Source organism: Osmia bicornis, chromosome 15, assembly GCF_907164935.1.
Source record: "Osmia bicornis bicornis chromosome 15, iOsmBic2.1, whole genome shotgun sequence".
Lineage (NCBI taxonomy): Eukaryota > Metazoa > Arthropoda > Insecta > Hymenoptera > Megachilidae > Osmia > Osmia bicornis.
In genome coordinates this window covers 7,467,010-7,486,202 of record NC_060230.1, presented here as the reverse complement: position 1 = coordinate 7,486,202, position 19,193 = coordinate 7,467,010, and the positions used below count along the sequence as shown (strand labels likewise).

The window sequence follows — 19,193 nt, the reverse complement described above, 5'->3', positions numbered from 1 at the left end:
ATTAATATTGAAAATAATTGTATTTTAAACATTAATTAGATTCTTCGAAATATTTTTTAATCCTGTTTATATCACATTGGTACGATAAAATATTATTTAGCTAATGACACGTAACGTTTGAATTTTTTGCTATAACCTTTTTTAACGATAAACTTTCCCGCGCTAAAATTGAAAATGAAATCTATTCGAATCACTTGTTTCTACTCCTCGTAGGATTGAAATAAAATTAAGGAGTTAATCAACTTAGTAATTTTTTTATTGTAATCGTTACAAACGTTAAATGCGAATCGCTATTTTCATTTCTTATGCACTAACACGCTTGGAACGGAAGCGAATGCCCCAATAAATAAACGAAAAGAAATGAAGGAAAATTAAAAGAAGTACCATTGATAACTAGTCTGAAGATAAATGGAAATCACATTTTGATTTGTTTTCCTGTTTCTTTGATAAATGTTATTAACAGTACTAGGATAAATCCAAATAAAATTAGCGTGGTTGAAAGAAAGTTTTACTTACTGCACTAGATTATACGTGTACTCTAAGGCTTCTAAGGTTATAACGAAACGAGTCTTTTAGAGAAACTGAATCAAATAAGATGTTCAGTGCGTTTTAAAAAAACATTTCTTTTATTATCGAAATTCTTTCGTTAAGTATTGTACTATTGTACAGTTTCAGTGGAAAATAGAAGCGATTATCAGTTTCTCCTTAAGCTTTTAAATATATGATGGTAAAAAAGTAATAGAAGCCGCCTTTTTTTTACACACAGTAATCATACTCTCTTCGTACATCCATACAAATATGTTTTTTGTCTCGTATAATTATAATGTAAACTGTACATAAAATCACTTATACGACTACTATGTACACTAATCTTCTGTTTCTTGATCCTTTGATTTCGAATTTTCCCACGGTACATTCAATCGAATCGATATTAATATAATACCGAAATAATTAATAATAAAAATAATAATTATTATAATAAGAATAGAGCATCAACATAGATATGTATAACAGTTTAACAAATACATTATTATATTCCTCGAAATGAATATTCAATACTAGATATCAAAAAATGCGCTTAGAATTTAAATACAATTTCAATGTTTTTAGTCATTTTATAATGTTAATTATTTATCTAATATTATGATAAATTCTGTATATTGCTATCTTTGTACTATTTCTTGTTGGAGAAAATTTATAGGAAATAAGAAAAGATTTTTGAAATATCGATACCGATCGAATTACCTCAAATTAATTTGAGGTCATCTCGGATTTGCGCCTACGAAGTCAAAATTAGTAAAAATTTAAATAAATCGCTTAAGGATTTGGGGACCGTCCTTTTATTATATTACATTAATTTTTTGGTCATCTTTAATTTATTAGTTGTAGAAATTAATTTAATGCCTTTCTTTTTGAATCGAATATTTATTTTTTAAAAATTATATAACGTAGTGCTAAAGGCACATAATTAATTTGTACACCTAACGCTTTACCCTTTCCTTTCTGCTTTTTATTCATTCCATACCTTTTCATCTATTAGATATAATGAGAAAACAGTCCCCTATCATAAAATTTGCGAAAGCTAATTTTAGTACTTAATCTAATGTATTTACAAATTACCGCGTCATCTGTATGAATTTTCGTAAATTCCAAGGTACATATCACGTAATAAATCTGTATATTTAATACAGAATATAACGATACAAACTTCGACTTTTTTCAATAGTTTTCTTTAGGAATACGTGGACATGTTTCGAGTTATTTTAATTAACTTAATTAATTTGGTAATTAAATGTTTGGTTTTTAACATATCCAAATATTTATTACTAATTACTATCATAAAATATCTTACTTCACATAATTTATAACTAGTATTTAATATTATCTGTTTCTTTTCTTAATTTTTTACATGCGGATTTCAATTCACATTGACTTCATTTCCACGTATTCTTAATTCTTGAAACAATGTCTAATAACTCTGTCTCACCTTACATTTCTTCAAATAATAATCTCGATTTGGCACTCATTTCCTTGCATCGTCACTGTCCTCTTCTGAAGTGTACCTAAGCGTAGAATAGACATATTCTTGTTTTGAATTTTCATTTTCATCTTCTAACATGTCTTGTTGAATCAGTATTTGATCTCCTTCAGCTACCATTAACACAGCACCCTCTAAATCGTCCAACTGTATATTATCCTCCCTTTCTTCATCGTCTTCATGCTCTTCATTTTCTTCCTCGCTTCCTTCACTCTCTTCGTTCCCGTCATTCTCTTCAGTTCCTTCATGTAACTCAATATCGTTCTCTTCATTGTCTTCATTTTCTTCATGTAACTCAATATCGTTCTTTTCATTGTCTTCATTTTCATCGTGTAACTCAATGTCGTTCTCTTCATTGTCTTCGTTTTCTTCGTGTTCGTACATTTCTTCATTTCCATCAAATTCCTCATTTTCCTCGTATTCTTCATTCTCTCTACTGTCTTCAATTTCATCATTTTCCTCGTCATTTTCTTCCTGCTCATCATTTTCTTCGTCATTCTCTTCTTGCTCGTCATTTTCTTCAGCAGAATTTTCATCAAACTCAACTTTCGTATTTTCAAAATCTCCAACATCTCTATTAATAAATGTATTAGAAACATAATCCAAAGTTGGATTATCAGGTAGCTCTTTTTCATATAAATTAACTGATTTCGGTGAAGATCCATTTCGAATTTCAGATAAATCGCGTACTTTTATTTCTTTTTCACTTAGAGGCAATACAGAACCAAATTTGTGGCTCGCCGATTGTTCTGCGGACATATTTTCATGAAGTAAAGGCATCATGGGACTGAGAACTGGAGGTCCATCATCGTCTGATAAACGTGTATTCTTTCTCGTTTCTGTAATAATTTTTAATTGTTAATTAACTTTCTATTTTAAATTAATTGTTAAAAATGTGTATAAATTATATAGGTACCTGTATTTTGGGTTTCTTGAAGACGTTCCAAAGTATAGCGCTGCATATTCTTTTCCTCGATATCTAAATTATCCAATTCTTCAGAATCTTCACTTTCCGAGTTGTAAGTAATTTCTCCAGTGGCTCTAGATTCACCTTCCGATTCATTTTCTTCTTCAACTTCGGTACTACTACCACTTTCTGATTCTTCTGTATCTGCTTCTTCAACTTCAGATTCAAAATCTCCTTCTTCTACTTCGATCATTGTATCATCTGCCATCAGACTTCCCTGTTGAGAGAAATAATAATTGTTATATACGTATTTATTCAAAGTAAATGTTGTCATTAGATATTTATTGTTACCGACATGACTTACTTCTGCCTTTTCATCATTCTTTAATTGTTCTTCTTCTTGCTCTACTTTTCCAGAACAGACATTTGCATGAGCAGCTTCATCAGTTATGTTCTTTTTACATTTTGAACACCAAGTACTATTGGCTGTATGTCCCAAATGAATGCTTGTATGTAGTAGTAATTTACTACGGGCGTTGTGATACCTATCACAAAAAAAAAAGAAACTGAAGATTTATTTCTAAATAAATATAGATGTAATTAACAAAGCAAAATTCTATACCTTCCACAAGTTTTACACGTGAAATTATTTCCTTCACATGAAAGAATTGCTTCATGTGTAGCCTTTAAATGGTTTGCCAGATCATCGTAGTCTTTACAGAGCTTCAAACACACCCCGCAAGTAACTGCAGCTTCTGCTCGATGGAAACGAATCAGATGTTGCCATAAATGTTTCTTTGCTGGCCACTGTTTTCCACAAACTTCACAAGTACATTCTGTGTTTGTAGATTCATCATAAACCTTCCTAGAATCCTTCCTTGAACACTTCATCGTGGACTTTGCTCTGAAATGATAGTTATTACAGTAAAATTTCTCTAGTTGTCCGTAAGCTGGGAAGCGAATGTGAACAATAAGGGCAGGGTAGACACAATTTTTCGAAGCCTCGCGGCTACTTTTGATCTCTGGCGACAAGTCGTAAAAGAGAAATTAACAACAGTTTAACTTTCTTATTTTTAGACTTTTCTGCATACAAATTATTTTAATATATTGATACAATTTTTCTGATTAAAATGAGACCAAACATGACATAATATGAAGTATATGGACGAAAAAAAAAATTCGCATTGGAGATGTTCCTTTGTATATAAAATAAATAAATAAGACCCAAATTATATCGTGTTTGGTCTCATTTTAACCAAAAAAATCTCAACAATATATTAAACAAATTTATAGATAAAATAAAAGTGAAATTAAGAAAACTTATATTTCTTTATTATTAATTGAACTCTTATCAAAGAAGCCGCGTTGGGCGTTGCACGACTGACTCCAATGAAGAGAATATAGACGTCGGATCAGACATACATAGACGTAGGACGAAATCGGTAGACACTATGAGAACAAAGGGACAACTAGAGAGATTTTACTGTACACAGAAAGAAAATGGTTACATTTCATTGTGATGCTTACCGTTGATTAAGTGGCATAAGGTTTGGAAGCGGTCTCTGTCCTGATAACTGAAGATTTATATCTTCGAAGAGATTAAAGTCAGGAATATTCAAATTTGTTGTAGGTTCCTCTTTTTTAATTTGATGATTATTTTTTAACATTTCTTCTCCATTACCAATGGTATTTAACATATTATTACGCATAGGCAATAATTCTTCCTATAGAACAGATTTTTTAATTAGTATAAAATGAAAGTTTAACTTAGAAATTATAATACAATAATCAATTACTTCTTTTCGTACAGCACTTCTTCTACAATTTGCAACGTGACTCCAATACAATGTTTTGGTGCAGAATTGCCTCTTGCAATTCTTACAAGAGAAATTCATTCTTCCACGCATCCTTCGCTGTTCATCTTGTTTTAATCTCTTGAACATTCTTTCTGGATCCGTGTTGTGCATATTACGATAATGTTTGGAAAGAGCATCGCTGCTCACAAACATTTCGGGGCACATTTCGCAATCAAAAGTATCTGTTAATGATCTTCTTCTTTTTGAGTCGTTAGAATCTTCGTCACAAGGATCTACATCATACTCTAAATCCTCTGGTTCCTCTTTAACTATCACGTCAGGAGACTCCAATTCAAATTCTTCAGTCTTTGAACCAATATCCAACCTGTATTCAAATGCAGCGAACTGGTCTTTTGAAATATTATGCACTCTTTCATAGTGATCTCTTATAGCAGAATCTTCGGTGAAAACAGCCAAACATTGTTTACAAGTCCTGAACACTTTTCCATGACACTTTTTAGTATGATCAAAAGCTTTCCATTTTGATGCATATTGTTTTCCACAGACTTGACATGTGTTAGGTCTTGATAGAACACTGGAATGAACTTCTTCTACGTGACTCTTAAGCTCCTTTGGATCTTTCATTGGAATTAAACAAACTCCACACGATACACCGATTTCATTGCGATGAAGCGATAATACGTGCATTTTTAGCTTGAGTTTGTTCTCAACAGTGTCACCACAAAAGTCGCAAACATTTGGCGTTGTATGGTACCTTAAATAAAAATGAAAGAATTTAATTATAATGTAATATTTTATTACAACAAAATTCATAATTTGCTTAATAGATACCTATGATCTTTTCTATGAGCTTCCAAATCTTCCTTAGTCCTGAACAATTTCCTACAAGAACCAAAATTGCAAGTTAAATCTGGATGATCCATGTGTTTCACTCTGTTATGCGTCATAATTCCTAGTTTCGAAGTAATCGTCTCGTTGCACAGATGACAGGTGTACGTGCTATGATGATTCTCAATATGTTTCTGCAAACTGGCACGATCCTTAAATATTCTTTCGCAAGCTCTGCATCTAGTTAAAAGAGCTCCAGGATCTTTTCTGTAATTCTGACATCCTTTCATATGTCTGCGCAAAAGGTATCGTTTATGGAATCCTTTATTACATTTCTCACAATAATGCAAACTAACTTCTTCAGTCTTAAACTGTCTACTATCTTTTCTGTCTTTCCTAGAATCAGGTTCGTATCTATGAATTTTAGAAATATGTGCAGCTAAATGATCCTTTGAAGCGCTTGTTTTTAAACAATAAGGACAAGTTACATCTTCGTGACCCTTGTGAACTCTATTCACGTGTTTCCATAAATGAGAAGTTCTTCCGTAACATTTGTTACAGAGGTCACAAGGGAAAAGTCCGTGAACAATTCGCCTATGATTACATAATTTTTCTAGATTAGAGAATTTCAAGTCCGCGCATAGTTCACAGCTTAATTCGCTTTCCCTGATTTGTCCGTCTATTTTATTTTCACTATTCTCTGTTACATTATCACAAATCTCCTCGAACCCATGAATCTTTCTATGCCTAGACATTTTTGATTTGTTCGAATACGGTCTTCCGCAAATGTCGCAACTGAAGTCGCCATTTGTTAACGGCCAATGCTTTGATTTTACATGAGTACTCAATTGTAGAACATTGGGGAACACTTTCAGACAGACACCACAAATTAATGGTACAGTGTCCGAATGAACTCCCATAACGTGTTTCCAGTAATCAACTCTACTACCCCAAAGTTTTCCACAAATCTCGCATGTGTTAGGAGATGAACCTTGAATCGCATGATGTTGAATGTGATCATTTCTAAGAGACTTAGTGGCAAAGATTTTACCACAATCCTCACGGTCACATTTTATAGTTGGTTCATTGCTATGAGATGAACTAACGTGTAACCAACGTTCCCATTTGCTGGAATGCGAACTACCACAGAGCTCACAGACAAAGAAGAGATGATACTGAGCTCTATTTCCACCGCCGTTTAAATTGGACGAATTTAAAGGATCTCCTGTTGGCACTAATTGCTCAGACTGAAAAATAAAAGAATTTATTTTACTCTAAAACATCAACGAAATAAAACTATAAATCATAAAATTTACTTTTTAAATATTCTTACCCTGTGCGCATTTCTTTGATGTCTTATCAAATGATCTTCGCTAGGAAATGATTTATAGCAAATATAACAATCCACTTTGTCCCCGTCTTCTTCGTAATCAAGCATTTGTTCTGTGGTTTCATTGCCATTCATATTTTCTCCGTAGTAATTACTATTTAATTGTACAAAGTTTGCTGGGTCGAAATTTGGATCGACGTTATGTATAGATACGTGGGCAATTAATTTTTTTCTCGAATCATGTTGCCTGCCACAGATGGTGCAACTGTATCTTCTTTGTTCGGATAGTAGTAACTTCGAACCGCCATGATACATATTCACATGATTCAAAAGCTGCGTATTGTCTGCACAAATTTTTAGACAAACACCACAAGCAAATGCCGCGAATTCTTTATGAGTAGCTCGAATATGAAGCCAAAGAGATGCGCGATCATTAAAATCACGAGTACAGATTTCACATACGAATACAGTTTCAATTTCAATAAGGTTTTCTTGCCCACTTTCACGGTCCTCTTCTTCGTTTGCCTCTGGTGATAAAGGAAATTCAGAAGAAGTTTTACCCTCGTATAAATCAATATCTATAGATTCATGCCAACTTTGAGAAACTACTTTTTTCAAACACTTATCACTTTCAACTAAAGGATATGGATCAACACCGTGTAACATCTGAATATGTTTGCTTAAGGAAGACTTAAGAACGAAATCTTTGTTACAAAGAATACAAATAAAAGGCTTGTCAGCATCGTGAATCCCTTCGTGTTCTTTTAAATCCTCAACTGAGGTAAACGACTGAGGACAACATTCACAATACCATTTTTTACTACTCTGCATATCCGTGGTTTCTGTAAATAAAAAATGAATAGATAACTTTTAGTTTTTCAATTTATATAATATTTAACTCTTATTTTGATTTAATAATTTTAAAATTCAAGTCACCTGTCTTAGGTAATTTCTGTGGTTTACAATTTGCCGTAAATTTGTCTTCAAAATCTCTTTTAAGGCTATCTCCTTTTGTCAATGCTTGTTTCAAAATAGTTAACTGAGGATTGTTAGCTAATTTTGCTTCTGCGGTTCTAAAAATGAGAAATATTTTATGTTTAACTATCTACAATTATTTGAAATATTAAAGATTATCGTACCTATAATCTTTGCTATCGTCATCACTACCAATACTGGATGTTTCAGAAGTATCGACGATTTTATTATCCCTGCTATCATTTCTCCCTGGTAGATTTTGTACTTCAGTGCAAATTCTACCATGAAGATTCAATTCCATGGCATCTGTACAAATTTTCCCGCAAATATTACACTGGCATCTATTCTCCGGACGATAGGAATTGCTCACTGGAACCCCTGCGGGTGCTGGAAGACCAGCGTGACGTGATTTTATATGTTCTTCTAAATTTGTTCGGGTTGAGTAGATCCGTGAACAATAGCCACATGTCACTGCAGGGTGACCTCTAACACAAAGATTATTACATTATCAGTTACTATCATTATTATTACAATATAAACTTTTCTCGTAAACCTTCACAACATTTAACGCGTTAAAGTTTTCCTTCTTATCAGCTTGAAACATTGTTAATCACACGAGAACACAAACCTATGAGTTGTAGAAACATGACCCCAACGATGCTTAGCAGTTGAATATGATTTATGACAAAGATCACATTGGTATGGCCTCTTGTAGGATGTATGATCATCCGTAAGAACTTTTTCGCCAATAACATCACCGGCTCCTACGTGAATACGTGCATGCAATGATAAATGGCCTTTCGAACTAAATGCTTTGTTACATAAGGAACAAACGTAAACTTCGTGTTGCTGAGACGTATGCTGAAACAATGCAAATAAACAATTACCATTAATCATACGGAGGCACTATATAGCTTTTTAAACGCTAAGAAAAAGACAATTATACAAATTTTAGAAAATTTGGAAATCTAGGAAAAATTATTTTTTTTTAAATTTCAATACCTCTGGCAAATGATTAGGAAGTTCTTGATATCTCAATATAGATTCTTCAGGTTCTTCAGTAACCATTGAAGTCATTTCTAAAAAATCACTTGGATTTGTTTCCATATCCATTTCATACTCCTCTGAACGATGATCTTCAAACTCATCATCCACCATTGTTGCTTTAAAAAACAGGTTACACAAAAATACTTTATCTTCTTTAATTTTTATTCAATATTGTTTACGTTTGTGGTATTAGAATAGGAATTATTTAGAAATTAAAATGAAATAGATACCTTCATCTGTAGCACTGTTATCAACAGTTTCTTCAGGTTCATGGTCTGCCTCTCCATCAGAATTTAATCTGGGTGGCGTGCCTAAAGCAGCATTTGGATTTACAATAGGAGCTTCTGGAATTAGAACTGGTATGCTTTCTTTTCCTTTGTACAGCTCTAAGTCATTACAACACATCAAGGTGGTTGTAACATTTCCATTCTAAAAGAAAAGTAGGAAACTGTCACAATATAAATATCCTAATAACTTTGTATTTAATGTTTAGTTTGTTTCGATGTTTACTTTATTATTATTATGAAAATTATAATATCTTCGTACAATAACAGTGTTTAGTATGTTAAAAGATAATGAACAAGAATTTTCTAATTTAATATATCAAAATTATTTTACCGATTCTGAAGGTGGTAAGCATCTTTCCAAGAGAGCCACTGCATTGACACATGCTGTCCTAAAGTCATAGAAATTTTCCAAATTGTACATACACCGGTAACATAGACATTTTGGCAATCGATCATTTTCAGCAATCTGTAATTCAAATATCTAAGGGTTAAATACAGCAATATCTATGAAAATGAAGTAGTATGAAATAACAAAAGAAATTAATAAATTTAGAATACTGATATTATTTGTATCATGGAAATGATTCGCATGTATTTGGCAATGATGTAATTGATGCAACTGAGAATTATATAACATTATATAAATTTCTAATACTTGTACATTAAACAATAATAATATATATTTTTAATATAATATATTAACTAATAATAACAAACATTACTTTATATTTTTATGCAATATAGCAATATAATAATTGTAGTAAAATATATATTTTAATTTAAATCTTATCTCTAAAACCTGATAAAAAATATTTATGTAATAGAAAAATACAATAAGTGAAATACAAAATCTGATGTGAATAATAATAATAATGATATAACTTATAAAATTAAAATTTCAAATACATTAAAAAAAATACAGAAAATACATAAACAATTAGGTTTCTAAAACTTTATACAGAATTAATAGAAAAATAAATAACATTGAATTTCTTCAATTTGTAGTTACAAAATCTATGTTAACATATTAATTATGATGTACTGGAAGAAGATAATTCAAATTAAAATAAATGTTTATAAATTATAAAACAAAGTACATCACATATACAAATTTAAATCAAATATAACAAAATAATTCCTATAAAGAATAAAAGTACATAGAAAATGTTCCATAACATGAGTTTAAAAAATACAAAACTATAAACTATAAAATTTCTAATTTGTATAAAATATAAAACCGCATAATGAAAGTTTAATATTATAAAAAAGATATGTTATAAAAACAACAAGATGGATGACAAAATACTAAATTGTCAACATAATAAAAAGAACTGTAGCAAAATAGTCCATGTTATAGTAAATAGAAGAGGATAGAAATTCTTGAGTAAAGAAGATAAGGAAAGCGAAAATAAGTAAAATAGCTGTAATCTTTTGCAATCGAAAATCTCATGGTGTACAGACGAAAAAAACTATATAGATTACAAAACAATTGATAGAAATCATCGATGACAATAATAAATGAAAAAGGAGTATTTCATTGAAAAAGAAATAAAGTTGACACGTAGTAAATGGAGCAGCGACGCAAAGGAATCGTGTATATCTGGTACACAAACGTAGCCGAACCTTAAACGGTAGACAAGCTTGTATCTTGTCAACTAGCTGTCTGTTCTTGCCCTCTTGACCGAAGATGTCCATCTTGACGGCGTCGTAGGATGCGCAAAGTCTGCAGAGCTCTTGGTATCGTTCCCTGGGCTCCATCGTCGGCGTAGCCACGAAGATGATCACGATACTAACCCGAGGAAGTTTGGTAATCGGTAATTCCTCGTGGCAGTGTTGAAAAAGGCTCGTCTGGCCTGGACTCGGCCTTCTTCTTCTTCTTCCTCGGATCACATCCTTCGGAGCGGGGATCCGCGGCTCGCTGCGACACCGCGCGGCTTCCGTTTACGGGCTACTTCCTGGCGATTTTCACGACAGTTAAGGCCCCGGGCGCCGCCATATTGTACACAGACACTTGTTCCGTCCCTCCTCTCGAACACGACCTTCCCCATGTCTCGGGCTATCTTGTCCAACGACAGAAATATCCGCTAATTTTTCGACACTTTACAAACCACGAATTGTATTTTGGCTTTATGTAAGGTCCAGTTCATATTGAATTCGATTCTCATTTCGTTAACGCCAGTTTTCACTGCGATATGTAATTTATACGATAGATGATCCAATTGGTTCATGAGTATCTGGTTATCACTTTTTTCAACAATATACTTCTCCTTTAGTTATCAGAGTATTACTGTTAATTGTTATTATTTTCACTGACTTTAATGCTTAACAGATTTGTATACTGATATATTGTATATGTATTGTTTATATTATACTAATTACCCAACCTCAAAATACTCTTCATTTTTGTGGTATAAATTTTGTATATATTACATATATTGATATTTCTATTAAATCAATAACTTGTGTTAAATGATTCATTATGAATAGAATTATAAATGTTTGATACTATTTTTATAATTATATTGAAAATTTCATAGATTATAAAGTTTATTATTTTATTTTTAAGTCAAAAAAGGTATACATTTTTCATCAACCTAAATATATGCAAATATAATTTACTTAATAAATGTAAGATCATTATTGTTTTATGATTTTATAATGAAACATTTAACCAATCATTACATGAGATACTAATTTTGTTATTATACCTTTAAATGCAAATTTTAACTTATGTATATAAATATCTTGTAGCTATAACAAGACTAAAAGTCAATAATGCATTTTTCTAACAATAAATAATATAAATTTTTTGTAGATTTCAGAGTATCATTTATTCTATAACAAGAAACAAAGGAATTGTTATAAAATATTAAAATAACATATCATGATCTAATTATCAAATTTTAATTAACATAAATTAGAAATTAAAATTTTTTATTCTAATATTACTTGAGATAATGGAGTGTTATGATTCCTTTAGTTTCACTAAACAAACAGCCACCTTGTTACGTGGTCTGGGTATACGTGAATTAATACCAGAATTTAAGAAAAGAAATATATCAACTGATATACTACATGAGCTTAGTACAGAAGAACTAATAATATTAGGTACACTCTAAATTATTAAAATATTATCCTTTGTACGCTTTATTAAAAGCATAGATAATTTGTCTAATCCAAAGAATTTCAATGCAGGTGTTGATCCTCAAAAGGCTGAAGAACTGAAAAATACTTTAAATGTCAAAAAAAGAAAGTTTAGAATTACACAGACAAATGTTCAAGACAGGTACAAATATATAGTAAATTGTTTCATTTCCATATTCAATTTTTACATTGTATACAACAGTTTATTATTTCAAGAAATAAAATTAAAATATGTTTTAGGCTCCAACATTTTCTTGAAATAATTAAACACGGAGAACAGCAATTGTCTCTGATACAGGCATTTGTAGCATATTGTAGACTAAGACTCGCAAAAGAAAGAATTAACATTTTTATTGATCCTGATAAATGTTTGAGTGCTTCTGAAGTATTGCCTGGATCTGTTAGTGCAACATTAGCAGAAGTGAAAGAAGCGCAAAAAAATCTTTCTCTACTTCAGGAATTAATTCTAAGGGTATGTTTCAATAATTTAATTGAGCCACTCATTTGCCAAATTGCCAAATACATGATAGTTCAATCAATTTTACTTTAAAATTTGTATTATTTTTAGCAATCAGATGTAAAATCAAAACGCGATAATACTCGGCGTATTTGTGTTTTGATTAGTGGATTGGGACTGGTAACACTTGTATTGATGAAGATCTATTTGACTTGACTACTTTGATGTAAGCAGAATACAAACATTAAACAAGTAATACATCATTTTCTATGTCTTTCCATTATATTGTAAGTTTTTTTCATTTTCTTTTATTCATATTGTATAAATGATTTGCATAGAAAAAAGAATATAATAAAAGCATATAGTAATCATTAATTTTGATAAGAATAGTTTTATTACAAGTAATGTTAAGTTGTAACAGATAATTTTTAATAAATAAATGATATAGAAGTGGTGAGGAATCCCCGATTTGATCAAATCTACGTCAGTATATCTACCCTAAGCGCCCTCGAGGAAGGATCCACCCCAAAAAGGGAGGTAGTGGGAGTGAAAAAAGTATCTCGTAGCGCGTGCGCGCTTCCATCAGCTTCGAGCTTTCAAATTTCAGCTCAGTCGCAATAAGATGGACGGTGGAGCGTACGGTGGAGGAAAGGCTGGAGCCCCTTTCGATCCCATTGCCTTCGTCCAAAGGCCTCAAGTCATCTTAAGAGTAGTATGCCTGGTAAGTTATATCATTTCAAGTCCTCTGTTCATTCATTTCATAATGTCGTTTTCAGAAATTAAAGGATACGTCGATTTTGCCTGACAAGCATTGATTTTAAAGGGTGAACCACCCCCACCAACCCGACACGATGGGGTTCTATTGATTTTTCGCGAATTCCTGTAATTTATCCCATAATACCGGATCCCGTAAAATTTTCTATTGATTTTTCGAACATGCTTCATCTCAACATTCAAATGAACCTAAATTATCAATTTCGTGGGTTCTTTTAGGCGGACCTTCTGATCGTCGTCGGTCAAACTTTTATTGCATTTTAGATTATAAAACTCGAATTGGAGAGGACGAGTTGCGGAAGACACTGAAATTGATTTTGAAGCAATATTTGAATTTTGAAAAATGATGCATAATTTTCATTAAGGCTTGAAATATAAGGAATCGTTTAAAGAAGAAGTATTAGTAATTTGATCGTGACCAGAGTATTTAACGATCACATAATTATTATAATTAACTGAAAGTGCATGTTAATATGTCAGCTACTTTGGAATATTTATTTTACAATATTTGCGAGTTTAAAAAATGTATTCATAAGATCGGGTAATAGATGATTTAAAATCTAAGTCAAAAGGAATTAAGGAATTTTGAATAGTTCTAAAAATTATAATAATTCTTGCGAATCTTCTTTCTTTTGAATTTTGAATGATTTGTTATTGCTTTTAATTAATCCAGTAATTGAAAAACTGTATTTTTTTTAATTATCTCATCTTGTTACCTCCTTACTTTTATTGTTTTCTTGCTTCCCAGAACAAACCGCGACCTTCGTCTAACCCATTTCCATGTCACGGCGAAACTGGACCAAGCCTAATGTAGAGAATTCGATTTTACCTAAATAGATACGTAGAGAATAAGCAAATCTATCAAGAATTGCTTCGAGGGACTTAATTTAAGCACCGGAAATTTTAATTGCCCCAGAAACGAAGAATTTTACGGGAAACTAATCGTCATTTTATACTTTCATTAACACGGATTCAGATTTTACATGTGGAACTCATTTATCTACTTCACTTTATCTAATGTCATTTATATAATGAATTTCTGATCTTTTTTAAAGATGCTTACCACGTTTTAATATTAACGCTCAAGGTAAAAAAGAAATATTTAATAAGGTAGAAGAAAATTCTTTGAAATAATATTCTAAATATGAATTTTCAGATCAATAAAAACAATCCTGCAAATGAATCATCTTTTTAAATAACTTTATCGTGAATCATTATTAAGATTAAGATTAAAATTCAATAATCTGATAATTTTGTATACTAGGTAGACAAAAGGAATATAGTGTTATAATTGGAATTATTTTAATTAATGAGTCAATTTTAAATTAGAATTTTCTTTTGAAGATGTTCAATACTATTATTAAATAAAAATTGTTTAATTTTGTAGCTATTCGCAATAATTGTATTCGGATGCATAAGCAACAAGGGGTACAAGACAGGACCAGACGAAAAAGAGGTGTGCCTCTACAACGAGGATCACAACGCTTGCAATTATGGAATAGGAATTGGAGTTCTCGCCTTCCTTGCAAGTATCGGATTCCTTGCTGGGGAATACCTCTTCGAGCAGATGTCCTCCGTTAAGACCAGGAAACACTTTGTTCTTCTTGATTTAGGGTACCTTCTATTTTTAATACAAAAATAATATAATGAGGAGATTCCTTGGATGAAATTGTGATTAATACCTTTGTTGCGGAGGGCCGTAGTAATGAAATATTGAATTTTCATGTTTAGCTTTTCAGGCTTCTGGGCATTCCTCTATTTCGTCGGATTCTGTTATTTAACCAATGCTTGGAATAACTCGAAAACACCGGAGGACAATTATGGCGTGAACAATGTCCAAAGCGCCATCGCTTTCTCCTTCTTCTCCATTTTCACCTGGGTACATTTTTATTTCATAAATCTTTCCGAGGATCTTTACCATCTTAGCTGAAAGAGTAACATTGGAAGGGAAGGGAATGGAAGTTAAATTATGTGAAATATAAGATACAATTTTATAATAGGCTGGCTGTGCCTGGTTCGCCTTCCAAAGATTCAAGCAAGGAACCGATGCTGCTTTTGCACCCAGTTACGAAGCTGATCCAGTTGGTGGAACAGGATATACAAGTTACCCTGACGCGACTGATACAGGCTATCAAGAGCCACCATTTGGACAGCAACAACAACAGCAACAGCAACAGCGAATGCCTGATTTCCGAGCCCCGACTTACTAACCCTTTCACACATAATTTAACGCTCTCGGTAAAATAATATTTGACCTAAACATTATACATTAAATTACATTTGGATAAAAGAGATACTACGAGCGTAGTTAAATACTATTTCCTAATGTATTCTAAAGTATATGTCTTATTCTTAATTTTATATTATTTCTCATTATTCTTACGCTTGCTTTCAGACACAACGCAAGAAAATAAATAGAAAAAAAGAAGATAGAAGCTCTGTGAAGAGACATTGAATAATGTCGATAAAGTAAATTTTCATAGTACGACAACTAGTGATTGAAGAGGGGACAAGAAGACGGGCAAACGAGGGAAACAAAGAAGCAGGCTAGAAGAAGATAAGACGGGAGGGAAAGGGAGAATGTTCACGTATATATGTATGTATGCCTGAGCGTGCGTGTACATGTGTGAAAGAGAAGAGAAATACTGAATGAATGTGTACAAGCAAAAAAAAAAAGAAACAACAAAACGTTACTTGTTAAAACTGTGCTTCTTATTGTTGACCACTTGTAAGTCTTACGCCTAATGTCAAGTGGCGTAAGCTATGAAGAAAAAAAGAAAAAAAAGTGGGTTACCCACCCTTGAATACACATAAAATCAAGAAGGAGTGTAAGAAAGCGGTAGACAGATTAATGGGCACTCTACAAAATAATATATGAAATATAAATATATATATATATATATTCAGGTGTGCCGAAAATAGTGCTGTACAAGCGAGAAATGTAAGATTTTGCGCCAGAAAGAAACCTAGAAAAATGAAGTAACGTTTCAGTTTTCTCAAATAAGTTATAATCTAAATTAAATGCAAACGCAGCTTCGTCATCTCATCATACATTAATGTTTAACCCGTTAACTTGGAAAGACAAATCATTATTAATTCTTTTAATTGAAAATTTATTTGTAAAAAATCACATTAACTCTAATTATTGAAGTAATTGTTATTATATTTCCACGCCACTTTTCAAACCCAAGAAAAGCCCCAAGAAAAAAAAGATTATTTACCAGAATATTTACCTATTTAACGGGTTAATTCATGAACGCACAGCTGCAATCATTAGCGAGATAACTGAACATGAGAAACGATTACTCTTTTCTGTAGTCTGTTCAGTACCGAGCGAGGAATTCTATATTTTTCATTTGTATCGCCGTTTTCAGAACACTGTGTGTATTTACACGTATATATGTATACATATTACATATATACCTATATGTAATTGTAAACAAGATAAAAAGATAGCGGCTCTGTAATAATTCTTAAGTAGTTACATGCACATATATTTTACCGTGTTGATATAAACGTGTTCATAGAGAATCGCAAAGGCGACTGTACTACCGTTATAACAAGATCTATCGAATATTTAAGATTCTGTTGACGATCTATTCCATTTCATCATTGTCTCCATTTCAACTTATTGTATAGAGGCTATTTTATTTGCAATATTATTGTTACCGGTTAACACGTTGACTACTGTGGGGAAGATCGGTACTCTCATTTTGGTTTAGTCCATCAGCAACCTAAAAAAGTAAAAAAAATGTTAGTATTATTACAAAAAAATTTTCTAAAAGTTAACATTATGAATTCCTAACTTATATGAGGAGATTACACATTTATTTTAATAGTGGTAGTCAACGCATTAACATATCAATGAATTGCAAATATGCTTTTCAATATTAGGTATACAAATTAATTTGGTGCTTCAAAAAAAAGAGAAATCAATGATTTATTTCTACAAAATTATATTATAGTCTTATTTCACCGACGGATAATTTTTGGATTTGAAATCGTAATAAATAGAAAGTACTGAATTAATTTATACACCTAATAAAGTGACACCGGTACATCGCAGTCATATTTCAATCGGTGATAATTCCGTGCGATCTCAAAAGAAAAAAAAAAACATATTAAAAGTCAAAGTTGATCTGTTAAATTTCATTAATGTTAAATTACGTTGTAAGCGATTTCATTATACAAGTATGATTAAGGATATAATTGAGAAATTGGGAAAGCAATGGTTCAAGCAATTTTAAGAATGTACAATTGGTAAATTTAATTAAATATTACAAGGGACGAATCAAAGAAGATACACTCGGTAAATAATATATTTAAAACTTTGTTTTATATCCTTTCCTTTCTAAGTATTATTTCATATATGTATATAAGAATATAAAGTATTGTACCATATTATTTTTCACCCAGTTTCTCAGTATACTTGATAATATGATTGAACGAGTATTTATAAAGTTTAATTCTGTTCTTCTTTTACAATATTAATTTTATATTGCTCCAGTATTGAATACCATTTAGTTATACAGATAATTCCATACCGAATGTGTACTTCTTAATTAATATAACAATAGATGATGATAAATAATTTGTACAATCCCTTTTTATTGTACTTAAACTATTGAGTTTTTGTATTTGAAATATTCACGACCAATTGAATAATATTGGAGCGATGTTGAAGACAAATTTTGCGATTAATTGCATGAATATTCTTTGTCTCGAGCTAAGTATACTGCCTCGTTGTGGTGGCCAATTTAATTAGCGACTTGAAGCAACAAATAAAACATTTGTTTCTATGATAATTTCTTCCAGAACGTTGTTAATATTTTCTTTAATAATTGGTGATTTATAATGTCCATAATGACAACACTATGACAGAAATGTTGTACTTATATTTCTATTTCATGATTTTCTTAGAAATCTTATTTTTATTCGAATATTGTATCATGAAATATATGATATAGTGTTGTTATTGTTTTGGACAATCTCTTCCAAAAAATATCTTGATACTAAATTTTTACCTATACTTTACTTTTTCTAAAGACAATTATTTACTACTTCACAACGTGAACACTGTTCTTGCTGCGAGAAAAAAGTACATATTTATTAAAAATGATATTGATAATTAAATAGTTGTTGTATCGTTGTGATTATACCAGGTGTCTCATTATAACAAAACAAAGTTCATTGTACTTTTTTCCCTTATTTTTATTCGATGTACCATTAATCTGAATTCTTACTTTTTTTAATTATAATTATAAAAAAAAGCTTCTGAGACATCTGGTATATATCGTAGTTGTATTTGTATTTGAAGCAGTAAAGATCTGAGTGTTTAGACAGAAGTATAATCATGTAATTAACTAGATGAAGATGTATGTAAGTAATTATTTCTATTCGAGTCGAACGATCGAATGATAGTCAAAAATTAATAATATAATAGCTTCGATTCATTCGCTCTGTAACTGTGGGTTAAATCGCCACATTCTTGAACCAAAATGAAACTGCGTTTACGCTTAAGGCAAAAAATAAGATAATTCCTGAACGAAGCTTAAATATCATTTTACCCCTATCCTATAATTTAACAAA

General features: G+C 31.3%; 2 protein-coding genes across 2 annotated transcripts; one reads left to right on the top strand and one right to left on the bottom strand.

Moving 5' to 3' along the window:
* Positions 1–1,409: 1,409 nt before the first annotated feature.
* On the bottom strand, positions 1,410–11,136 carry LOC114875686 (zinc finger protein Xfin-like). Its single transcript, XM_029186266.2, has 15 exons — positions 10,853–11,136; positions 9,561–9,695; positions 9,173–9,371; positions 8,898–9,058; positions 8,524–8,756; positions 8,060–8,380; positions 7,857–7,993; positions 6,924–7,762; positions 5,594–6,837; positions 4,742–5,516; positions 4,473–4,669; positions 3,568–3,849; positions 3,310–3,490; positions 2,955–3,222; positions 1,410–2,877 (listed from the first exon to the last, which is right to left on the bottom strand). The coding sequence occupies exons 1-15, from the start codon at positions 10,985–10,987 to the stop codon at positions 2,024–2,026; spliced, it is 5,961 nt and encodes a 1,986-aa protein (XP_029042099.2). The 5' UTR covers positions 10,988–11,136; the 3' UTR covers positions 1,410–2,023.
* Positions 11,137–11,525: 389 nt separating this feature from the next.
* Positions 11,526–19,153, top strand: LOC114875690 (synaptogyrin). Its single transcript, XM_046288900.1, has 9 exons — positions 11,526–11,637; positions 12,210–12,337; positions 12,425–12,515; positions 12,614–12,845; positions 13,438–13,551; positions 14,992–15,218; positions 15,336–15,483; positions 15,605–15,842; positions 16,000–19,153. The coding sequence occupies exons 1-8, from the start codon at positions 11,582–11,584 to the stop codon at positions 15,812–15,814; spliced, it is 1,206 nt and encodes a 401-aa protein (XP_046144856.1). The 5' UTR covers positions 11,526–11,581; the 3' UTR covers positions 15,815–15,842; positions 16,000–19,153.
* The last annotated feature ends 40 nt before the right edge of the window (positions 19,154–19,193 follow it).